Here is a 22,840-nt window from a genome sequence, read left to right on the forward strand (position 1 = left end):
TAAAATCGTGGCAGGGGTAGCTTCTGAAAAAAATTAAAAATATTCACTGCTCCTAGCAGCCTGGAGGACAGCATATTTTGTTCTCTCGTAAGTAGGAACACTAAGATGGAAGGATAAACATTTATTGAGAACTATTAGATGCCAGGCACCGTGCTCTGGGGATACAAAGATATTAAGATACTGTCCCACAGGATTAGCACATATAAACACAAAATCATCTAAGCACCTTTTCTAAAATTCAAAAAAATGGAGAATTATGAAACACATCTGGCCCTGAGACATATTTAACAGAAAAAGAATTACGGACCTGCACAACTATTGTTTTATTTTTGAAGATCACTGACAGTTATTATCAATCTAAAACATATAATATTATTGACTATGATATATTATTATATACTATTAACATGCACAATCAATATCCTTTGCCAATTCCCTAGAAACGTGAATAAAAAGTATGACATCCATCCCAGTGATCTCAATTTTAAAAAGAGTGTTTGAAACAAGGAGGTGGGTCCAACCCTTCCAAGACTAATAGAGGTCAACTTACGGATGTGGTTTCATTTCTATGTAGTTCTTGGGAATGAAGCCGTCTTTTCCATTAAGCTCTGCCTTGTACCAGTTCTGATCACATTCTTCGTTCAAAACCTGAAAAGAAATAAGACAACAAAAAAACCCCAATCATTTCCTTTTCCCTTTAAAAAGGGAGTTACAAGACAATTATGCTGTCTTTTAGGTCTGTGAATGGTTTCATTCAAAGTATTATCAGTTATACGGATATAAGACTCCTTGTAACTTCAAACAACCAGCATTATGTTAAACTCTGTTAAAATGAAAGAGAAATTATCTCTGAAAATTAAAATTCAGGCTCCCAAACATCTGGAATGAAACCCTCAGTAAAGAAGGAGAAGAAGGAGAAATAAGAATGGCAAGTATTAGTTTTTTTTTTTTTTTTTTAGACGGAGTCTTGCTCTGTCGCCCAGGCTGAAGTGCAGTGGCGTGATCTCGGCTCACTGCAACCTCCACCTCCTGGAGGTGATTCTCCTGCCACAGCCTCCCGAGTAGCTGGGATTACAGGCGCATGTCACATTGCCCAGCTAATTTTTGTACTTTTAGTAGAGATGGGGTTTCACCATGTTGGCCAGGCTGGTCTTGAACTCCTGGCCTCAGGTGATCTGCCCACCTTGGCCTCTCAAATTGCTGGGATTACAGGCATGAGCCACTGTGCCCGGCCAGTTTTTTTTTTGTTTTGTTTGGTTTTTCCAAGAGAGAAACCTGGAGAAGAGGTTCTAGAAAATGGCAAACACATAGGAGAATAAGAGAGCCTGACGAGAACAAAGTCTGCTCTCTGGGAGAGAGAGGTATCACAGTAGAACTGAGCAGCAACAGAACCTTTTATTAGACTCCTCTAGAGATCTTCCAACCGACCTCCAGAATCTACAGTGATAGAGTCCTGGATCCCCTCATGGCTTCTCTGGGTTACTGCAAGTATGGGTCACCCACCAAACAGCTCCAGAACACTGCTGCTTGTGAGGACAACCACATGCCCTCGTATGGGAAAACTATTTTCAGGAAAAAGCATGGCAAATCCCACTCAGTTCAATAACCCAAATGCCACATTGTATTGAAGTTAGATAGTGCTGAAAGCATATCAACCAGCACAATTCAGGCAGACGCCTTGGAAATCCTGGAACTGAACCAATGCATTCTACAGATGTAAAAAAAAAGACCAATGGCCACCCCAGGTTACGAGGTAGTGACCCCACAGAGCTAACATCACACCCAGACTTTCATATTCCCAATGACCGTTCTCTCCAATGCTGCCTCTTGAATTGCATGTACCACGCCATGCATAGGCCAGGCCATGACGCTGTAATGTGTAGAGTAATACAGTAGTCCTCCTTATCATGATGGATACGATTCAAGACCTCCAGTGGGTGCCTGAAACCATGGATAGTACAGGGCTCTAGATATGCTATGCTTTTTCCTACATTATACACATCCCTATAAGTTTATTATTATTATTATTATTATTATTATTTTTTGGAGACAGAGTCTCGCTGTCGTCCAGGCTGGAGTGCAGTGGCGCAATCTCGGCTCACTGCAGGCTCTGCCCCCCGGGGTTCACACCATTCTGCTGCCTCAGCCTCCCGAGTAGCTGGGACTACAGGCGCCCGCCACCTCGCCCGGCTAATTTTTTTTGTATTTTTAGTAGAGACAGGGTTTCACCATGTTAGCCAGGATGGTCTCGATCTCCTGACCTCGTGATCCGCCCGCCTCGGCCTCCCAAAGTGCTGGGATCACAGGTGTGAGCCACCGTGCCCGGCCCAAGTTTATTATTTTTTTTTTAGATTTTTTGATTTATTTATTTTGCCCAGGCTAGTCTTGAACTCCTGGACTCGAGGGATTCTCCTGCCTCAGCCTCCCAAAGTGCTGAGATTACAGGTGTGAGCCACCATGCCAGTCCTACCTATAAGGTTAATTTGTAAATTAGGCACAGTAAGAGATTAATGATAATAATAAAATAGAAAAGTTTTAACAGGCCAGGTGTGCTGGCTCAAACCTGTAATTCTGGTAGTTTGGAAGGCTAAGGTGGGAAGACTGCTTTAGCCCAGGAGTTTAGGACCAGCCTGGGCAACATAGTGAGACGCTGTCTTTATATTTAAAAAGTGTAAAAGAAAAGTTATAACAATACACCGTAATAAAAATTTATGTGAATGTGTTATCTTTCAAAATATCTTTTTTTTTTTTTGAGTCAGGGTCTTGCTCTGCTGCCCAGGCTGGAGTACAGTGACACCATCACGGCTCATGGCATCTCAACTTCCTGGGTTCAAGCAATCTTCCCATTTCAGCCTCCTGAGTACCTGGGACTATAGGCACTTGCCATGTTGCCCAGGCTGGTCTTGAACTCCTGCGCTCAAGTATCCTCCTGCCTCAGCTTACCTATGTGTTGAGATTACAGGTGTGAGCCACTGCGATTGGCCAAAATATGTTATTTATATGTTGGATTGCAACTGGCCGCAGGTAAGGGGGGTACTAGTATATATGAAGCAGAACAGAATCAGGTACAGTGTGAAAGCCACCCTACGAATTCTAGACTTACAACAAAAGACAAAGGGCAGAAGGCATAAAGTTGGTAAAAGATAAAACAAAAATGTGAATACAACCCCAAAATGGTGGGCCCAGGAAAATGTTGGCTAGTACAGTGGTAATCTACACTACATAACAAAGTTCTGAGAGGAAACTGGTAAAATTCTTTACAAAATGATTTATTCAAGATGTTGAACAATGCTGTACTCATAGCCAATCAGAAGCTGGATTGCTCTAAAGTGAGTGCTGTCTGTGTACTGCCATTCAAAGTGAGATGCAATAGAAAGGGTAGATAAGAATGATAGATAATCAACCACTAGCCAGGCTGCATTAACAGAGGGTATGCCGTGCAGAGCTTTGCAATGCTGGTGCTTATCTGCTATGCTTACCAAACTCTGGCTGCAGATGCCAGATAACCGGTTTCAATGCTTAGGATAAGGTGGTAAATCCTGCAAGAGCTAATAAATATGTGTAGCAAACTCTCAAAAACAATTAGCTAGTGGTAAATCCCAGCGTATTCAAAGTTTCCAAGAGTCACACAAATATTGATAGAGTATTGATGAAAACTTTCTTCTAGTCATCATTTCATTTCTCGTAAAAAAAATCACATTAAAGACTAGAATGAGATAATATATGCAAGATACACTCATAATTTTAAAATCTTCATTTTAAAAACACTGCATTGTGCTGCGGCCAGCAATGGTGCTGTATTGATAGACAATTATAAAGCACACACCAAGGACAAGTTTGAGGAGGGAAAGTGCGCTTGAACCCTGCCGGGCCACCACCACCTGCCCCTGTACTGGCAGCACAGAAAACTCTGAATAGCCTTTGAGAAAAGGAGCTACTTTAAAAGTTATTTAAGGCCAGGATTCTGTTATCTACTAAAAATAAGGTCTAGAAGGAAAATGTGGTCTAATAATGATCTTATAAAGCATCATCTTACAGTAATAATAATAAAAACCCCACAGGCTTATAAACAATATTTATTATTTTATTTCAGAGACAGAGTCTCACTATGTTGCTCAGGCCGGAGTAGCTGGGACTACAGGTGCGTGCACCCATACCAGCTATGAAGAGTTTTTGAAAGTGTCTTAACTCCTGAAATGGTGAGGTGTATCTACTTTTACTGTATACACTTGTTCTTGGAAGATAGAGGAGAGTCAGACTGACAAAGAGCTGCTTGTAACTTATTTGTGCATCAAAACAGAACAAAGTAATCATTAGAAAGGGACACTTTTGATTTGTGACCAATAACTTTGCAGAAAAAGATAACTCTATTTACCTGCCAGGAGTTCATAGAGCTACACTCTCTTCTTGTCACCTTTACCAAGACAGAGGCAAATCCCCCTAAAAAGTGTCCCCTCCCCCAGCAAACACAACTCCAGGGCAACTCCTAGATTTGACATCAACTTAGAACTATGGCTGTCTACAGAACAAAAATTATTACTTGGTGTTTAGTATGTTTTTCTCCCCCAGAAAGCAGGAAAATATGGAATTAATGCTTTTAAAAATGTAATTTTTTTTTTTGAGAGAGTCTTGCTCTGCTGCTCTGTCACCCAGGCTGGAGTGGAGTGGCATGATCTTGGCTCACTGCAACCTCCACCTCCCAGGTTCAAGTGATTCAAGTGCCTCGGCCTCCCAAGTAGCTGGGATTACAGGCATGCGCCACTATACCCAGCTGATTTTCGTATTTTTAGCAGACATGGGATTTCACCATGTCGGCTAGGCTGGTCTCATATTCCTGGCCTTGAGCAATCCACGTGCCTTGGCCTCTCAAAGTGCTGGGATTACAGGCGTGAGCCACCATGCTGGCCAAAAATGTAACATTTGAGTATACGAATGGTTACGATTTTGGTTATCTGGAAAATTATAGTATCCAGAATATCACGTTACCAGATAGCCCAGGTACTGCTGCACATTATCTCTAAACCTCTTCACTCTAGAATTCCAGAAAAAGGTTGGTTCTGCCAGAGGCAAAACACAGAAGGAACAATGTAGCTGCAACCCTGAGCCAGGGACCAGGCCTTTGAACCCAACTGCTCCACCCGCACTGGGAGCTTGCATACAGAAGCCCTGAAACTGGAGTGATGTAATTAGATGCTTAAAAATTAAGTTTTATTCAAATGTTTAAGTATACAAAACAGCTACTGAAGTGTCAGGTTAAAAAAAAAAAAAGAAAGAAAAAGAAAACAAAACAGCAAAGAACACAAATGAACCCCGGAGAGCCTCGAGGGGGCAGAGACCAGAAGCATCTGTGGATGAGGCTGCACCTACATAGATTGTTTCATTTGCTGTGGCTTTAGGTGAAAGCTCACATCCTTCACAAATAATTTTTATTTTATTACTATTACTATTTTTTTTTTTTTGAGACGGAGTCTTGCTCCGTCGCCCAGGCTGGAGTGCAGTGGCGCGATCTCGGCTCACTGCAAGCTCTGCCTCCTGGGTTCAGGCCATTCTCCTGCCTCAGCCTCCCGAGTAGCTGGGACTACAGGCGCCTACAACCACGCCCAGCTAATTTTTTGTATATTCAGTAGAGACGGGTTTCACCGTGTTAGCCAGGATGGTCTTGATCTCCTGACCTCATGATCTGCCCGCCTCGGCCTCCCAAAGTGCTGGGATTACAGGCATAAGCCACTGCGCCCGGCCTACTATTATTATTATTTATTGAGACAGAGTCTCACTGTGTTGCCCAGGCTGGAGTGCAGTGGCACAATCTCGGCTCACTGCAACCTCCGCCTCCCGGGTTCAAGTGATTCTCTGCCTCAGCCTCTCGAGTAGCTGGGATTACAGGCACCCGCCACCACGCCTGGCTAATTTTTGTATTTTCAGCAGAGATGGGGTTTCACCATATTGGTCAGGCTGGTCTCGAACCTCTGACCTCAGATGATTTGCCTGTCTCAGCCTCCTGAGTAGCTAGGATTACAGGTACCCGCCACCATGCTCAGCTAATTTTTGTATTTTTCTTAGAGACAGGGTTTCACCATGTTGGCCAGGCTGGTCTCGAACTCCTGGCCTCAGGTGATCTGCCCACCTTGGCCTCCCAAAGTGCTGGGATTACAGGCATGAGCCACCGTGCCCGGCCACAAATAATTTTTAAAAGCCTAGTCAGACTCCTGAGCACGAGCAAGCTGCTCTCATCACTGTGTCTTCACTTGCTTATTCACTCTCTCTGCACAAATCCATGGGTGAGCTCACAAAAAAAGTTTCCTTCAGCTTTAAAATCTCCAAGGAATGTTTTTAGCTATTACCCCACAGCTGCATTTTCTATTCCAACCCCCATATTCCCTCGAGTTATGACTTTGTAGCCACACAAGACACTTTGGTTTAACGGAAGCAGATTGATCAAGAGATGAGATTATGAAAGGAGGAAGAGACAAGTTTCAGTGAAGAGAGTTCTTTTTGTTTTTTGGTTTTTTTTGCAAAGAGACTGAAAATAATGTTAAGAGCCCAAATCAGGAAGAAATTTAAGAGATGAGGAATGAGGTGAGCTTTATACAGAATAATTAAAAATATGCAAGTCCTTTCTGTGCTGATAGCACTCACATAAATGGTCGATGTTCCTAAAACTCGCTGGACTTTCTCTAAGAAGTGTGGCAAGCACCAACCCCACAAAGTGACACAGTACGAGAAGGGCAAGGATTCTCTGTATGCCCAGGGAAAGCGGCGTTATGACAGGAAGCAGAGTGGCTATGGTGGGCAGACGAAGCCAATTTTCCGGAAAAAGGCTGAAACCACAAAGAAGACTGTGCTAAGGCTTGAGTGCGCTGAGCCCAACTGCAGATCTAAGAGAATGCTGGCTATTAAAAGATGCAAGCATTCTGAACTGGGAGGAGATAAGAAGAGAAAGGGCCAAGTGATCCAGTTCTAAGTGTCATCTTTTGTTTTATTATGAAGACAATAAAATCTTGAGTTTATGTTTACTTCTATATATATAATATATTATATATAATATATCATATATCATATATAATATATTATATTATATATTATATCATATATCATATATAATATATTATATTATATATTATATTATATATAATATATTATATATTATATTATATATATATACACCTCATATATATTTTTATATATATACACACACATACAAGTCAATGGAAGGGGACATGAAGAAACTCTGGAGGTGCTGTTTATCTCACATTTCCTGACCTGGGTGTGTTCTGTTTGTGAAAATTCACTGACCTATAATGATATATAAATTTTTCTTTTTTTTTTTTTTTTTGATACAGAGTTTCACTCTTGTTACCCAGGCTGGAGCGCAATGGCGCCATCTCAGCTCACTGCCACCTCTGCCTCCTAGGTTCAAGTGATTCTCATGCCTCGGCCTCCCAAGTAGCTGGGATTACAGTCGCCCGCCACCACACCCGGCTAATTTTTTTGTATTTTTAGTAGAGATAGAGTTTTGCCATGTTGGCCAGGGTGGTCTCGAACTCCTGACCTCAGGCGATCCACCCGCCTCAGCCTCCCAAAGTGCTGGGATTACAGGCGTGAGCCACGGCGCCCGGCCCTTGCACTTAATTTTCTATACAAATTATGGAAAAAGGTGTCATTTAGAAAAATGGCAAGTATTTTGTTTATAGATTGCTGCATTTTGAAATAAGGGGATATTTTCTGGCCTGAACATATTCAGTCATCTGTAAATGAATAAAAAATAGAAATCATAATTTTTTTTAAAAAGAAATAAGCTGTATAGTTATGGTCCTATCAAGCCTTTCAACATGTGCTCCAATTCCAACAGCTTGCAGAAAGTTCAACATTTCTTCAGGGAAAAATTATTCAAAGTTTTATCAATCTGTGAAGCAATTTGTGTGAGAACATTTGTGCATGAATTATAGGAAGAATTACATTTTAAAGCTCTTAACACGTAAAAAGCCAAAAACACCATTTATAGCTGGTCCCTGCAGTGCAGAAATTCAACATAAGCCAGTGAGGTGTCCCCAGTTCTTCAAAGAACCCAGATAAAACTAGTCTAACTCTTGAGTATCACTCAGGCAATCCCAAAGGAGTGATACTGAAATACTGCCATGACTTGAAGACAAATTTCAAGAATTCTAGTGACATCTACTACATAATTTCAAGTTCCTAGAAAAGAGAAAACACACATGCATGCATGCTTTTAAAAGACTTTAGACCCTAAGAACAAATTCTAAGGGCCCTGCCTAGGGTAACAGTACTGGGAGAGCCACTCAAAGTCAGTTCTCTTCAGGTGCCTGATTACGTATTTTATTAGAAGCTATTAGAATGCTCTTCAACTTCCCTTAGTATGGATAACTGACTCAGTTTCAAGCTATAGTGATTCATTACTAACACTTTAAATAAGTGCTTTACAATCACCACCTCCATCTGTTACAGTTTTTCTGCAACATGAAAAACATCTTGGCAATGCTGCCTGCTATGCTGTGTGCCAAATCATGAAAAACACCCACAGTGTAGATAAACTATTAAGAATTTTAGTGATGAGATAACCAGCAAAGGTAGTTCAATAATTAAGGTTCCTGGTCTCACAGAAAGCTTGAACTGCTCACCCAGGAACACAGAGAGAACAGTTCTCACATGTGCCAAGCAGATCAGTCACCATTTGGAATGACTGCAACTACAGCAAGGCCACGGCTCAATAAAAATCTGAAAAGCATCTTCGCCAACCAGGCCAGGTGACACGTACTTGGGTTTTAACAACCAGAAAGCTGAGAAGAAATGAAATGCATTTACGAAGTTTTAAAACTCTGCTGGCTGGGCGCGGTGCCTCACGCCTGTAATCCCAGCACTTTGGGAGGCTGAGGCGAGTGGATCACCTGAGGTCAGGAGTTCGGGATCAGCCTGTCAACATGGTGAAACCCCGTCTCTACTAAAAATATAAAAAATTAGCTGGGCTTGGTGGCGCGTGCCTGTAAGCCCAGCTACTCAGGAGGCTGAGGCTGAAGAATTGCTTGGAGGCAGGAGAATCACTTGAAGCCAGGAGGCAGAGGTTGCAGTGAGCCGAGATCACGCCATTGCACTCTAGCCTGGGTGACGGAGTGACTCCATTAAAAAAACAAACAAAAAAAAAAACACACACACAAAAGAAAAACAAAGGGTATTTGTTAGTCAAGTACACCTCCTGACCCTGGTGACGGAATGGTGAGAGGTTGACTTAGCACCTTTTAAACGTTTTTAAAGGAAAAGAAGAAAAAAAAGGGAAGGAGGAAGGAAAGACAGGGAGGAGGACAAAGTCCCCAAACTCTAACTTTCCATGGTAAAAATCATTCATTACTTTATACTTCCCTCTGCCTATGAAGGAAGGAGTCGTGCCCCATGAATACTGCTTTCTTTCCAACTGCCACCTTTCTGAAAAGTAGCTGCTCAAAGTGGGGATCAGTGTGACAAGGAAACACTGGTGAATCAGGAGATGGGGACCCACCAAATGTCCAGGCAACAAGGCTTAAGTGCTCCAAAGTTAACCTCCACCATTTTTCTGTTAAAAAGCCTTAAGTATCCTTCTATAAGTGCAAATATAGTCTGGCATTCCAGTTTTCATAATTTGGCCATCACCGACTATCTGCTCTGATCACCCATTGCTTCTCCAAATGAGCCCTGCCGTGCAGTCAGCTAGTCAACTCACCGACCTCTAAACACACTGTTCTCCTCCCCACTGCTTGTCTGTACTTTTCCTTGTCTATTGAAATCTTTCAAAATTCAGTTCAAAGCTTAGAACCACCCTGGTCACCTTTCCCTCTGCTTCAATCTTATAGTATTTAATGGAGGATTACTGTCAATAATATAATCCCTTATGGTATCTCGTCTATCACTACTTGTACCGTGTGCTGCTATGTCTTGGCCCCCTCCCAAACTAACCTGCAAGCAATGAAGCTGGCTCCATACCCAGTTCTCACTTGTCTTCCTCACAGCTCTTAGTATGGTATCTAGCATATTTTGGGGAACTGACTTATATGTGGGGGCTTTGTTCTAACTGTTCTAAGTAATACATTTAGTGCCCTAGAGCAAGCTGGGTCTACAACAATTTATACATTCTCTCTCTTCTTTTTTAATAAAAAATTGAGACGAGGGTCTTCATATGATGCCCAGGCTGTTCTCCAATTCCTAGGCTCAAGCGATCCTCCCACCTCAGCCTCCCAAAGTGCTGGGAATACAGGCATGAGCCACCGCACCCAGTCAATTTATACATTCTTGGAGATAAACAAGAACCTCTTAAATAGATCCTAGAAAGACTGATTGTCATGAGTTTCTTGATCCAAGCAAGGAGAGGTAAAGGAGGTAACAGAATTAAACAATCAGTCTTCCTGTAACTTAAGCACCCTGCCTAAAGGCTATGTGGAGTACCTTTCCACAAGGCCACCTACTTCTTTGTCTAAGTAGGCTGGGTGCAGTGGCTCACGCCTGTAATTTCAGCACTCCAGGAAGCCAAGGCGGGAGGATGCCTTGAGCCTCGGAGTTTGAGTCCAGCCTAGAGGGTACAGGCAGACCCTGTCTCTACAAAATATTCAACAATTAGCCTGGCATGGTGGTGTGCACATATAGTCCCAACTACTCAGGAGGCTGAGGTGGGAGGATTGCTTGAGCCTGGGAGGTCGAGGCCTGCAGTGAGCTGTGATTGCACCATTGCACTCCAGCCTGGTGACAGAGAGAAACTTTGTCTCAAAAAAAAAAAAAAAAAAAAAAAAGGTATAAGATTGGGAAGGAGTGGGGGTGGGTGGGTAGAACAGGGAACTTTCAGTATGGCAGGGATAAAGGGGGCTGGACTAGGGAAACAGGAGGTGTAAGTCTGTTTCTACACATGTCCTATTAATCCCTCTCAGGATGGGGCGCTTCCTGGCAATGTGCTGTCTGATTCGGTCTGCAGGGTGGTAATTTTAATAGCTACAACTCTGCCAGCAAATTTTTTTTTTTTTTTTTTTTTTTTTGACGGAGTCTCGCTGTCGCCCAGGTTGGAGTGCAGTGGTGCGATCTCGGTTCACTGCAGGCTCCGCCCCCCGGGGTTCACACCATTCTCCTTCCTCAGCCTCCCTAGTAGCTGGGACTACAGGTGCCCGCCACCTCGTCCGGCTACTTTTTTTGTATTTTTAGTAGAGATGGGGTTTCACCGTGTTAGCCAGGATGGTCTCGATCTCCTGACCTCGTGATCCGCCTGCCTCAGCCTCCCAAAGTGCTAGGATTACAGGCGTGAGCCACCGTGCCCGGCCACTGCCAGCAAAATTTTTATGAAACAGTCTGCAAGATCTTAGACTTTTTGATTCACCCACTGACCAGCAACTAGGCTGATGGAGAAAAATGATCATATTAAGAGACCAGGACTATTCATGTATTAAAAAAATTTCTTTATAATGTTCATACATGTTAGAAGATGAGCAATTAAGACGACTAACCAAATTACAGGATATTTCTTTCTCTGAGAAATATTTTAGTTCAAAAGATAACTAGGATATGCTCATCAACCTCTTCAGTTGACCTCTTATCATCAAGAGAATTGCTCTTGATATTTTTAACAAAACAGGAAGGTAGTTCACACTTATGTGATATTACTCCACCCAGATAAATCTGGAGGCAGTGAAACCTAAATGCATAGACAATACCCCAAAATAAACTTTCTACCAAAGGGGTACAAAAAGTTTCCATTCAAAATAACTGTCTTGCGTTTTGTGACATGTGGAAGTCCTATTTGGTAGAGCTGAAATGCTCTTGGAATGTCAGAATTTCAACTGCAGGAGCAGGGAGAAGAAAGGAGAGGAAGGGAGGGGGCAGAAAGAGACTGACGCAGAGATCAAGAGGTTTCAAGAAAAATCTGTGTATTTGAAAAATTCAACAATCATATGATGACCTGTCCTAGACAAACACCAATCCCTGAGCTAGGTGAACTGAGGATAAAATGGACACCCTTCCCAAGGAGCTTAGGGACTAGAAAGCTGCCAGGTGCATCACAGTGTGACGGATGTCAGGAGCGGGGAGTTACGGGTACCATGTAGGCATCAATTCAATAGAAAACATCTGACTTCCAAACACCAAAGACGACGACTTAACTCCAGGTTAGGGGGTATCAGGAAAACATCCTAGATGAAGTGTGAACTTGGTTATTCCCTGTCTGCATCTTTAGCTCTGCTTAGTATTTGTGGATTGTGAGTAGAAGGAACATGGCAGACTCTGCAAGTTGCAAATAGAGGGACAGATTGTTCTCTTGGCCAGATTTGGCTGCTATTAACTAAAAGACTGGTTAAGCTTCTTTTAGCTTAAAAGTAAAATATTTATTAATGGTATCAGAATTTCTAACTGGAAATAACCCAAATAATCTCAACTGTAGCTAATTTTTTTTTTTTTCAGACAGAGTCTTGCTTTTGTTGCCCAGGCTGGGGTACAATGGCGTGATCTCGGCTCACTGCAACCTCCACCGCCCGGGTTCAAGCAATTCTCCTGCCTCAACCTCCTGAGTAGCTGGGATTACAGGTGCCTGCCACCAAGCTGGCTAATTTCTATACTTTCAGTACAGACAGGGTTTCATCAAGTTGGCCAGGCTGGTGTCGAACTCCTGAGTTCAAGTGATCTGCCCGCCTCGGCCTCCCAAAGTGTCAGGATTTACAGGTGTTGAGCCACTGCGCTTGGCCTCAACTGTAGCTAATTCTTTTCTTTAATGACACATATTTAGCAACTGTCCTTTTCATTCTTTCACTAACAGAAAGAGGCTTTTAATCTTACATGAAATCCTATACTCCACTCTTCAAAAAATAAAACACAAAGCCCCACCCCCGGCCTGGGGGAGCAGCCATTACTCATGTTTTGTGATGCTAACAGGCAAACCAGCTCCTGTGTGTCAGTTCCACCCTTGAAGGTCTCTACTCACTTCCCACTGCCTCAGCATAAAGCAGAAAACAGGAGCTCAAACCTCCACCCTGAAAATTAATGACAACAGAGTTTATTTATTTTATTTATTATTATTACTTTTGAGATGGAGTCTCGCTCTGTCCCCCAGGCTGGAGTGCAGTGGTGCCATCTCTCACTGCAACCTCTGCTCCTGGGTTCACGCCATCCTCCTGCCTCAGCCTCCCGAGTAGCTGGGACTACAGGTGCCCACCACCACGCCCGGCTAATATTTTTTTGTATTTTTAGTAGAGACGGGGTTTCACCGTGTTAGCCAGGATGGTCTCGATCTCCTAACCTTGTGATCCGCCAGCCTCGGCCTCCCAAAGTTCTGAGATTACAGGCGTGAGCCACCACACCCCGCCCAACAACAGAGTTTATTTAATTCTTCCACTTAAGACTACGATTCAACAGGTCAATGAAAGGACTGATTGATTTACAGTCGTTCTGTGACTCAAGAGCCACCTCGGAGGATGTTATCGAAAGAAGAAAAAGCAATGTTGCTCACAGAGCTATTCCCCAACATGCGCATACGGGTACAGGACTGAAAAACTCAAGACTGGGGTCCTCCCACCAGGACGCCGTTAATTTCCAACTCAAAAAGCTAGTTCCAAATGCATTTTCCACTTCTGAAGCAGCTGATATGGGAGGATACCTTGAGACCAGGAGTTCCAAATCAGCCTTGGCAACATGGTGAGACGCTGCCTCCAAAAAAATTTTAAAAGTAGCCAGCTGTAGTGGCTCGCACCTGTAGTCCCAGCTATTTGTGGGAAGATCTGAGGCGGGAGGATCACTTGAGCCCAGGAGGTTGAGGCTGCATTGAGCTGTGATTGTGCCAAATCGGGAAAGGCTTGTTATAATCACATGACAGAGGAAGAGGAACTCGGGTAGAGTGGCAAGTCCCCACCCCCACCCCCACCCCCACCCCCAGCGTGGAGGCGAATGCAGAGAGTTCAACAGGTAATGACAATACAAACTGCAAATGTGGATTCGAGCTAGTGGACAGGGTCAGGGAGCAGAAAACACAGGGACCTAAACTAGTTTGGGGGTGGGGGCTGTCAGAGAAAGCCTCCCCAAGCCAGTGACATTTGAAAGGAGATCAAAGGCTCTCCTGTGGGTGGTCTGGCAGAAGACCACAGTATGCAAATTAAGAAGCTCAAGCTTGTATGTTACAATCATCAGAAGTCACTGAGAATGACATTCAGGTTTGCATTTTTCAAAAGCTCCTCTGGCTGACTGTGAGATGAACTGCAAGGAGGTGCAGGTGGGTGGGGCAGTGCGGTAGAGAGGAGAGAGTCGAGGTATTTCTGGAGGTAGAATCAAAAGGACTTGGTGATGAGATGCTGCTCAGTGGTCTTCCTCTCGGCCACTTTTTTTTTTTTTTTTCCTGAAAAGTGCTTTAGAAAAACTGCTATATTGGCTGGGCACAGTGGCTGATGCCTGTAATCCCAGCACTTTGGGAGGCCAAGGCAGGCGGATCACTTGAGGTCAGGAGTTCAAGACCCGCCTGGCCAACATGGTGAAACCCTGTCTCTACTACAAAATACAAAAAATTATCTGGGCATGACGGCGGGCGCCTGTGGTCCCAGCTACTCGGGAGGCTGAGGCAGGAGAATCGCTTGAACCTGGGAGGCAGAAGTTGCAGGGAGCTGAGACTGCACCACTGCATTCCAGCCTGGGCAATAGAGTGAGACTCCGTCTCCAAAAAAAACAAAGACAGGTATCAGTCTTGTGCTGGTATTCTCCATCCGTCTCTCCAGATCCAGTTGACACCTTGCTTTTCTTGCCTTTTTTTTTTTTTTTTTTTTTTTTGAGACAGAATCACACTCTTCGCCCAGGCAGGAGTGCAGTGGCGCAATCTTGGCTCACTGCAACTTCCACCTCCCGGGTTCAAGTGATTCCCCTGCCTCAGCCTCCCAAGTAGCTGGGATTACCACACCTGGCTAACTTTTGTATTTTTTAGTAGAGACGGGGTTTCATCATGTTGGCCAGGCTAGTCTCGAACTCCTAACCTCAAGTGACCCACCCACCTTGGCCTCTCAAAGTGCTGGGATTACAGGCATGAGCCACTGTGCCCAGCCTGCTCTGACTTTTTGGATCTGTAAGAACCACATCAACAGGCTCCCTCACTCTCTGGCTCCCAGTGCTGTTAATCAATGGGGAGGCCTGCAGAAGGTCAGAGGAAGGGAGGGTCAGGTCAGGGCATTCATTCTCCCAGCTCCCACCCTAGGAGTATCTGTGGACAGTCTCGGACTCTCAATTGAGTTTGGGCAACTCCTCCCCCTTCCTTCTCCCCGTCTTAGGCCTCATGGTGGTAACCTGATTACCAGCTGTGGACACTGCATTATCCCTGTGGTTTCTAGAGAAACTTCGCACACACTGATAGTGGCAGGAGGCAGACAAATGCCTCACAGGGGCGGGTCGCCATTGAAACCCCACCTCTAAGCCAAAGACAATTGAAAGCCTGAAAGCCACACTACAAGTCAAATCCATGGACCGGACTGAGAACCCATCTTCCATTTGGCTTTCCTCTGATTGATCCCCACTCTTCACCTATTTTACATCTACCTACCCTTTCCTAATTGATTTTCTACACTGCCATGCCCACCTTTGAGTGGTGCCTTTGCTTTAGCCTTTCTTTGCATGCCCACAAACCATTCAGCATGCATGCCCCTGTTCTGAGCCCATAAAAGCCCTAACCCAGCCACACTGGGAGAGAAACCACCAGCCTTCAGGGGTGGGGAACCACTACCCCCCCCCCTCCTGAAAGCTGTTCACCGCTCAATAAAATTCTTCTCCACCCTCCTCACCCTTAAATTGCCAGTGTAACCTCATTCTTCTCAGACACAGGACAAGACCTTGGGAACTGCTGAACGTGGGTACAAGCCATAACACAGGTGAGCTGGGGCATAACCGGCCCAGCCGTGAGCTGAGCTGGTGCGGAACCAAGACTTAGCCTGAGTGGGCTGAGTGTGGAGGTCCCCTGCTGGGGTCAACACCTTGCAAATAGTCTCATTATTAAAATCCTCTCAATTTAAGTGTGTCAGGTGTTCTCTACCAGGACTCAGACTGAAATTAGCCTAAAACCAGTTGTATATGTCTTTTGGAATGCATTAAGGACATGCTCCTTTATATAAAGTGACATTTGTTATGGGGCAGAAAGTATCCAAATTCTACCAACTACTTGGGAGAAGAAAACTATAAAAGAGCCAAACAATCTGTTCTGTTAACTACTTTTTCAAAATTTGAGACAGGTCTTGCTCTGTGGCCCAGGCTGGAGTGCAGAGGCACAATCACAGCTCAGTGCAGCCTCAACCTCCTGGGCTCAAGTGATCCTTCCGCCTCAGATCTTCCCACAAATAGCTGGGACTACAGGTGCGAGCCACTACAGCTGGCTACTTTTAAAATTTTTTGTGGAGGCAGCGTCTCACCATGTTGCCAAGGCTGGTCTGGAACTCCTGGTCTCAAGGTATCCTCCCATCTCAGCCTCCCAAAGTGCTGGGACTATAGGCATGAGCCATAATGCTCAGCCCTATTCTGTTTACTATTAAAAGTTGAGAAAGGGAGTGAAGGTATAAAAACCTGAGATTTGTAATCTGACCATTACTAGAGTGTCATAATGACTTGCAGTAGCTGCCCCTTTGAATTGCACTTTAATGTTCAAGTGTCTACTACACTGAAAGCATTGTGTTAGGAAGCTGAAAAGGGAGTAAGAATAAAAGGCATGGTCCCTGCCCTCAGAAGTGTTTATGAGCTAAGGGAGCTATGTGTGTAAATAAAGAGGAAATAAGTAAAAAAGTGACATAAGGGAAATTGCTGATTTTGAGTTGGACACAGAATTCACAGCTACATGTTTCTATTTACTTTTTAGTTTTGGAGACAAGGTCTTACTCTGTTACCCAGGCTGGACAGTGCAGTGGCACGATCTCTGCTCACTGCAGCCTCTGCCTTCCAGGCCAAGTGAACTTCCCACCTCAGCTTCCTGAGTAGCTGGGACTACAGGTGAATGCCGCCACGCCTGGATAATATTTGTATTTTTTGTAGAGATGGGGTTTTGCCATGTTGTCCAGGCTGGTTTCGAACTCCTGAGTTCAAGCAATCGGCCCACCTCAAGCCTCCCAAAATGCTGAGATTTCAGGCATGAGCCACTGCGCCCAACCCAGCAACATGTTTCTAAATTAGCTGCATGGCTGACATGGAAAATTCAACTCATGTATGGAGGTTCTAGAAAAAAGGACAACTTCAAATGGTCTAGGAATAGGACAAGAACCTAAAGGTAGAACAGCTTATAACAGGTGAGAGGGTATAGTAAGCAAAGTAATTTTCTCTCTTGTATTTTTATTGAGTTTAAATAAAAGAAGCCATTCTTGTTTAATCCCACTGTCCTCTGCCAGACTACACATTGCCCTCTTTTGATGGAGCTGCCATATGTTTAAATGACAAATGGTAATTCCATACATTTGGACAGCTGGATGTGGCTCCATCAAGCAGGGTCCTCTCTTACAGGTAAACCATGCTGGCCATGTTACTAAAACTAATGCCTCACAGATAAGACAAGCTGTCCTCCCTGTTGCCTTTAGCCTGCTAAGGCTGTAAAACCTGAGAGACCAGAAACCTTCGAGGACACATGTAGGCTTGCCTGGAATAACTAGATCAAGGGGCTTGTTCGAGACTTCTGTTTTCATAATTCAGACTTTTTTTTTGGAGACGGAGTCTTACTCTGTTGCCCAGGCTGGACTGCAGTGGCGCAACCTTGGCCCACTGCAATCCCCGCAACCTCCGCCTCCTGGGTTCCAGCGATTCTCCTGCCTCAGCCTCCCGAGTAGCTAGGATTGCAGGCGCCCACCACCACACCCGGCTAATTTTTGTATTTTAAGTCGAGACAAGGTTTCACCATTTTGGCCAGGCTGGTCTTGAACTCCTGACCCGAGGTGGGGACCTCAGGTGATCTACCCACCTCGGCCTCCCAAAGTTTGTAATCCTGGGATTACAGGCGTGAGCCACCATGCCCTGCTGACTCAGACATTTGATAGCCACCCACTGCCTCACTTTGGATGATCATATTGGCAAAGATGAAAATAAGTTAATACTCAGTGATAGGGATAGTATCGGTGGGAATATAAAAAGGTATATGGCTTTATGAAAAGTAATTCGACCGTATGTATTAAAGATCTAATGTTCATACCTATTAACCCAGTAATGCCATTCTTAGGACTCTATCCTAATAAAACAACAACAACAACAAAACGTAGTCAAGACTAAGGGAGCAGCCGGGCACAGTGGCATGTGCCTGCAGTCCCAGCTACCTGGGAGGATCCCTTAAGCCCAGCAGTTTAAGGCTATAGTGTGCTATGATTGCACCTGTGAATAGCCACTGCACTCTGGCCCGGGGAATATAGCAAGATCTCATCTCTGAGGGGGGGGAAAAAAAAAAAGACTGAGTAAACAAGTATGAGTGAGTGCCTATTTCGAGTTAGGAACTACGCTAGGTCCTGGGGATACAATTTTAAAAATGAGCCTTACTTTCAAAGAGCTGACAGTAGGGGAAGCCAAGTTCATTACAACTTCAGGTGTAAGTTCTATGAGTCCAGAGTGCTCTGTATGAAAGCACATCTTGGGGAGACCGAATCTAATCAATGCACAGATGGGAGTCAAGGAAAGCTTACTTGGGCGGTAATATTTATTTATTTATTTTTATTTATTTATTTTTTTGAGACGTAGTCTTGCTCTGTCACACAGGCTGGAGTGCAGTGGCGCGATCTCGGCTCACTGCAAGCTCTGCCTCCTGGGTTCACGCCATTCTCCTGCCTCAACTTCCCAAGTAGCTGGAACTACAGGCGCCCGCCACCACACCCGGCTAAATTTTTTGTATTTTCAGTAGAGACAGCGTTTCACCGTGTTAGTCAGGATGGTCTCAATCTTCTGACCTCGTGATCCGCCCACCTCGGCCTCCCAAAGTGCTGGGATTACATGCGTGAGGCACCGCGCCTGGCCACTTGGGCGGTAATATTTAAATGGAAACCCTGAGTAGGATGTAGTGAGGCTTGGGGGTGGGCATGGAGGACACAAATGAGAGCAAGAAACATTCCAGGCAGAGGAAGGGGCAGGTGCAAAAGTTCTCAGGCAGGAAGGGATGTGGCATAGTCTAGGGGAGACCAGGGACAGAGAACTGAGCCTCACTGTGCAGGGTAGAATAAGTACTTGGGGAATTTGCTCATTAGAACGATGGTTCTGGCTTGTGTGTGGCACACAGCTCTGAGGGGACAAAGCGCAGCAGCAGGAAGATCAGGTGGAGAAGGGGTTACTGCAGGAAGCCAGGAGGGAGCAGACAGAAATTGAGATTAGGGTAGGGGGCTTCTGACTGTTTTGAAGAGAATCTAAAATGAACACTGAAAAACCCACATGTATTATTTTTAAGAATCTAAGTTTATCCCTCCCTCCCAAAAGGTTCCCTCTGTACTTCTGTAGGAACAGGGTGCACAGTACCATACAGGATGAGACATCAAATTCCATGTCATATCATAGGCTTCTCAAAGTGACAAAATTAAAAATTAGAGGAAGACGGCCAAGTGCTGGTGGCTGACACCTGGAATCCCAGCACTTTGAGAGGCTGAGGCGGAAGAATCACTTGAACCCAGGAGATCAAAACCAGGCCGAGTCAAGACCTGTCTCTGCAAATATTAAAACAAAAAAGTCAGCTGGGTGTAGTGGTGTGCGGCTGTAGTCCCAGCTACTCTGAGGCTACAGTGGGAGGATCAGTTGAGCCTGGAAGGCTGAGGCTGCAGTAAGTTATGATCATGCCACTGCACCCCAATCTGGGTGATAGAGCAAGACCTACCACAAAAAAAAAAAAAAAAAAAAGTTTAATTATTCTCCACCATAAACAAAGAAAAAGAGAAAGAAAATATATTAAAGGGATAATCCCTCACCTAGAAGGAATGATCCCATTCTTCGAGAACATAGGTGGTATCTTAATTGTTGCAAAATTAAAAACAGCTACACCAAACTGCTCATAACCAATTACCAATTCAAATAAATATATAGAAAATCTTTACAATCTATGAAAATTCTAAGTAGTACACTCTGACACATTTTATTCACTTATCACGTATAGTTACTTCACTTCAAAGAGTGACATTAGGGAGCTTACAGGACCCCAAGTGCAGGCCTTTGCATTAAGAAAATGGACATCAGGGTTCAGGATATAACGACCTTTTCCTAAGCATCTCTAATGGAATCGGAGACAAATATAACTATTGTTAACAGGCAGGCTAAATTAACTACCTCCTTTTGCTGCTAGACTGGAGGCTTCTCTAGTAATTAATTACCCGGGTCCTGGCCTCCTTCAGGCAGCTGCACAGCTCAGGAGGAGTGGGTTCAGGTTCACTGTGAGGGCTGGGGGGCAGGGCAGCCACAGCACAGCCCCTGCTCTTGGCAGGCACCATCACAAAGAGACAAGCCCAGCCTTGCTCCGCCTCTATTCTCTCTCTAAGCACCTACACGCTGCTCCATGTGAAAAATCAGCACTTTTGTCCCGAAGAACTGTCACAACCTGCAGAGAAGAGAGGGACTAAGATGTCTAAATGATAGGATGTATTAACGCAAACAACAGGCTTGTCAGACCCGCAACTCCATGTTACAAGAACAACTTCCTGATTTCATGTTGCGCTTAAAGGAGAAACGTGTGTACCATCCCATGATTCTGGGTCAACTCCCAGTATCAACAGAACATCCATGCTCCCTGGAAATGGAAGGGTGACCAGGCATAAACGGTTCGCTCTCCTGCTCACAATAACAAGCAGTTTCCCAAAGGAGAAAAGCGATCAGACATATTATGTGACAACTAAGATATCCCTACTGTTTGCAGCTACAGCCTGGTATCATTCAGCCTTTATGGTCCCCTCTATGCAGTAAAAGTGTTTTAATGTCATGGATGTCTATGTATAATAAATCTATAATGATTAAGGCTATCAACTCTGAACTGACTAGCACCAAAATTTCCAGTTTTCTCCAGTTGAATTTTCATCATCAAGCTCACAAGACTGTTCTCTGGGAGAAAAAGTTAACTTGTTTTTTTTTTAAAAAGACATAGTTGGCCGGGGGCGGTGGCTCAACGCCTGCAATCCCAGCACTCTGGGAGGCCGAGGCGGGTGGATCATGAGGTCAGATCCAGATCATCCTGGCTAACATAGTGAAACCCTGTATCTACTAAAAATACAAAAAATTAGCCAGGCGTGGTGGCAGGCACCTGTAGTCCCAGCTACGCGGGAGGCTGAGGCAGAAGAATGACGTGAACCCGGGAGGCGGAGCTTGCAGTGAGCCAAGATGGCGCCACTGCACTCCAGCCTGGGCGACAGAGCTCAAAAAAAAAAAAGACACAGTTGTACCTTGTATTCGTGGGGAACTGGTTCCAGGACCCCTGCATATACCCAAATCTGTGCATACTCAAGTCGCACAGTTGGCCCTCTGTGTAAGTGGGCTGTGCATCCTATGAATACTGTCTTTTTGACACACATGTAGATTGAAAAAAATCCGTGTATAAGCGGAACCACACAGCTCAAACCTCTGTTGCTCAAGGGTCAACTGTACTTCCTTTACTGGTTGGCCTTCTGTATTTCCTCGAGTTTCTATGGCCTTAAAAAAAAAAAACATTTTTACCGGGCGCGGTGGCTCATACCTGTAATTCCAGCACTTTGGGAGGCTGAGGCAGGCGGATCACGAGGTCAGGGGTTCAAGACCAGCCTGACAAACATGGTGAAACCCCACCTCTACTAAAAATACAAAAATTAGCCAGGCGTGGTGGCACATGCCTACCCAGCTACTCAGGAGGCTGAGGCAGGAGAACTGCTCGAACCTGGGAGGCGGAGGTTGCGGTGAGCCGAGATTACGCCACTGCACTCCAGCCTGGGCAACAAGAGTGAAACTCCATCTCAAAAAAAAAAAAAAAAAAAAAAAAAAAAAAAAAAATTCTGGCCAGGTATGGTGGCTCATGCCTGTAATCCCAGCACTTTGGGAGGCCGAGGCAGGCAGATCATCTGAGGTCAGGAGTTCAAGACAAGCCTGGCCAACATGGAGAAACCCCGTCTCTACTAAAAATACAAAAAATTAGCCAAGCATGGTGGTGCATGTCTGTAATCCCAGCTACTTGGGAGGCTGAGGCAGGAGAATCGCTTGGACCTGGGAGGCGGAGGTTGCAGTGAGCCGAGGTCACACCATTGTACTCCAGCCTGGGTGACAGAGCGAGATTCTGTCTCAAAAAAAAAAAAAAAAAAAAAAAAAAAAAAAAGAAAGGGTGCTTGAGGGGCAAATGTTTTGAGTCCTTGCATGTCTGGAAATGTCTTGATTCTATGTTTATACTTGAAGGCTAGTTCAGCTGGGTATAGATTTCAACAGAATCCTGGGCTGAACAGCATTTTCCCTCAGAACTTGGAAGAGACATTGTTTTCTGGTATTCAGAGTTGTACAAGCAAAGTTCATTCATGGTCTTTTTTTTTTGGGGAGACGGAGTTTCACTCTTGTCGACCAGGCTACAGTGCAATGGCGTGATCTCTGCTCACTGCAACAACCTCCACCTCCCAGGTTCAAGCAATTCTCTGCCTCAGCCTCCCGAGTAGCTGGGATTACAGGCACCTGCCACCACAACCGGCTAATTTTTCTATTTTTAGTAGAGATGGGGTTTCACCACATTGCCAGTGCTTCTCGTTGGAGCACAAACCCTATTGTAAACTGCCCATGCGAGGGATCTAGCTTGCCCGCTCCTTGTAAGAAATCTAATGCCTGATGATCTGAGGTTGAACAGTCATCCCGAACCATCCCGACCCCCCACTTCCATGGAAAAATTGTCTTCCATGAAACCAGTCCCTGGTAGCAAAAAGGTTGGGGACTG

General features: G+C 44.6%; 2 protein-coding genes across 3 annotated transcripts in view; one reads left to right on the top strand and one right to left on the bottom strand.

Annotated features, from left to right (window-relative positions):
• Positions 1 to 22,840, bottom strand: part of GRB2 (growth factor receptor bound protein 2) — an 87,425-nt gene that overhangs the window by 14,375 nt on the left and 50,210 nt on the right. For both annotated transcript variants that reach the window (XM_003279073.4, XM_003279075.4), the window contains exon 3: positions 551 to 648. In XM_003279073.4, coding sequence (XP_003279121.1) covers positions 551 to 648 — 98 coding nt within the window. The remainder of the gene's footprint in view (positions 1 to 550; positions 649 to 22,840) is intronic.
• On the top strand, positions 6,641 to 6,961 carry LOC100589241 (60S ribosomal protein L36a-like). Its single transcript, XM_012512488.2, has one exon. It carries the CDS (start codon positions 6,641 to 6,643, stop codon positions 6,959 to 6,961), a length of 321 nt encoding a protein of 106 aa, XP_012367942.1.

Source organism: Nomascus leucogenys, chromosome 14 (assembly GCF_006542625.1).
Source record: "Nomascus leucogenys isolate Asia chromosome 14, Asia_NLE_v1, whole genome shotgun sequence".
Classification (NCBI taxonomy): domain Eukaryota; kingdom Metazoa; phylum Chordata; class Mammalia; order Primates; family Hylobatidae; genus Nomascus; species Nomascus leucogenys.

Coding starts and splice junctions, on each gene's coding strand:
- LOC100589241 (XM_012512488.2), top strand. CDS start 6,641: ATGGTCGATGTTCCTAAAACTCGCTGGACTTTCTCTAAGAAGTGTGGC.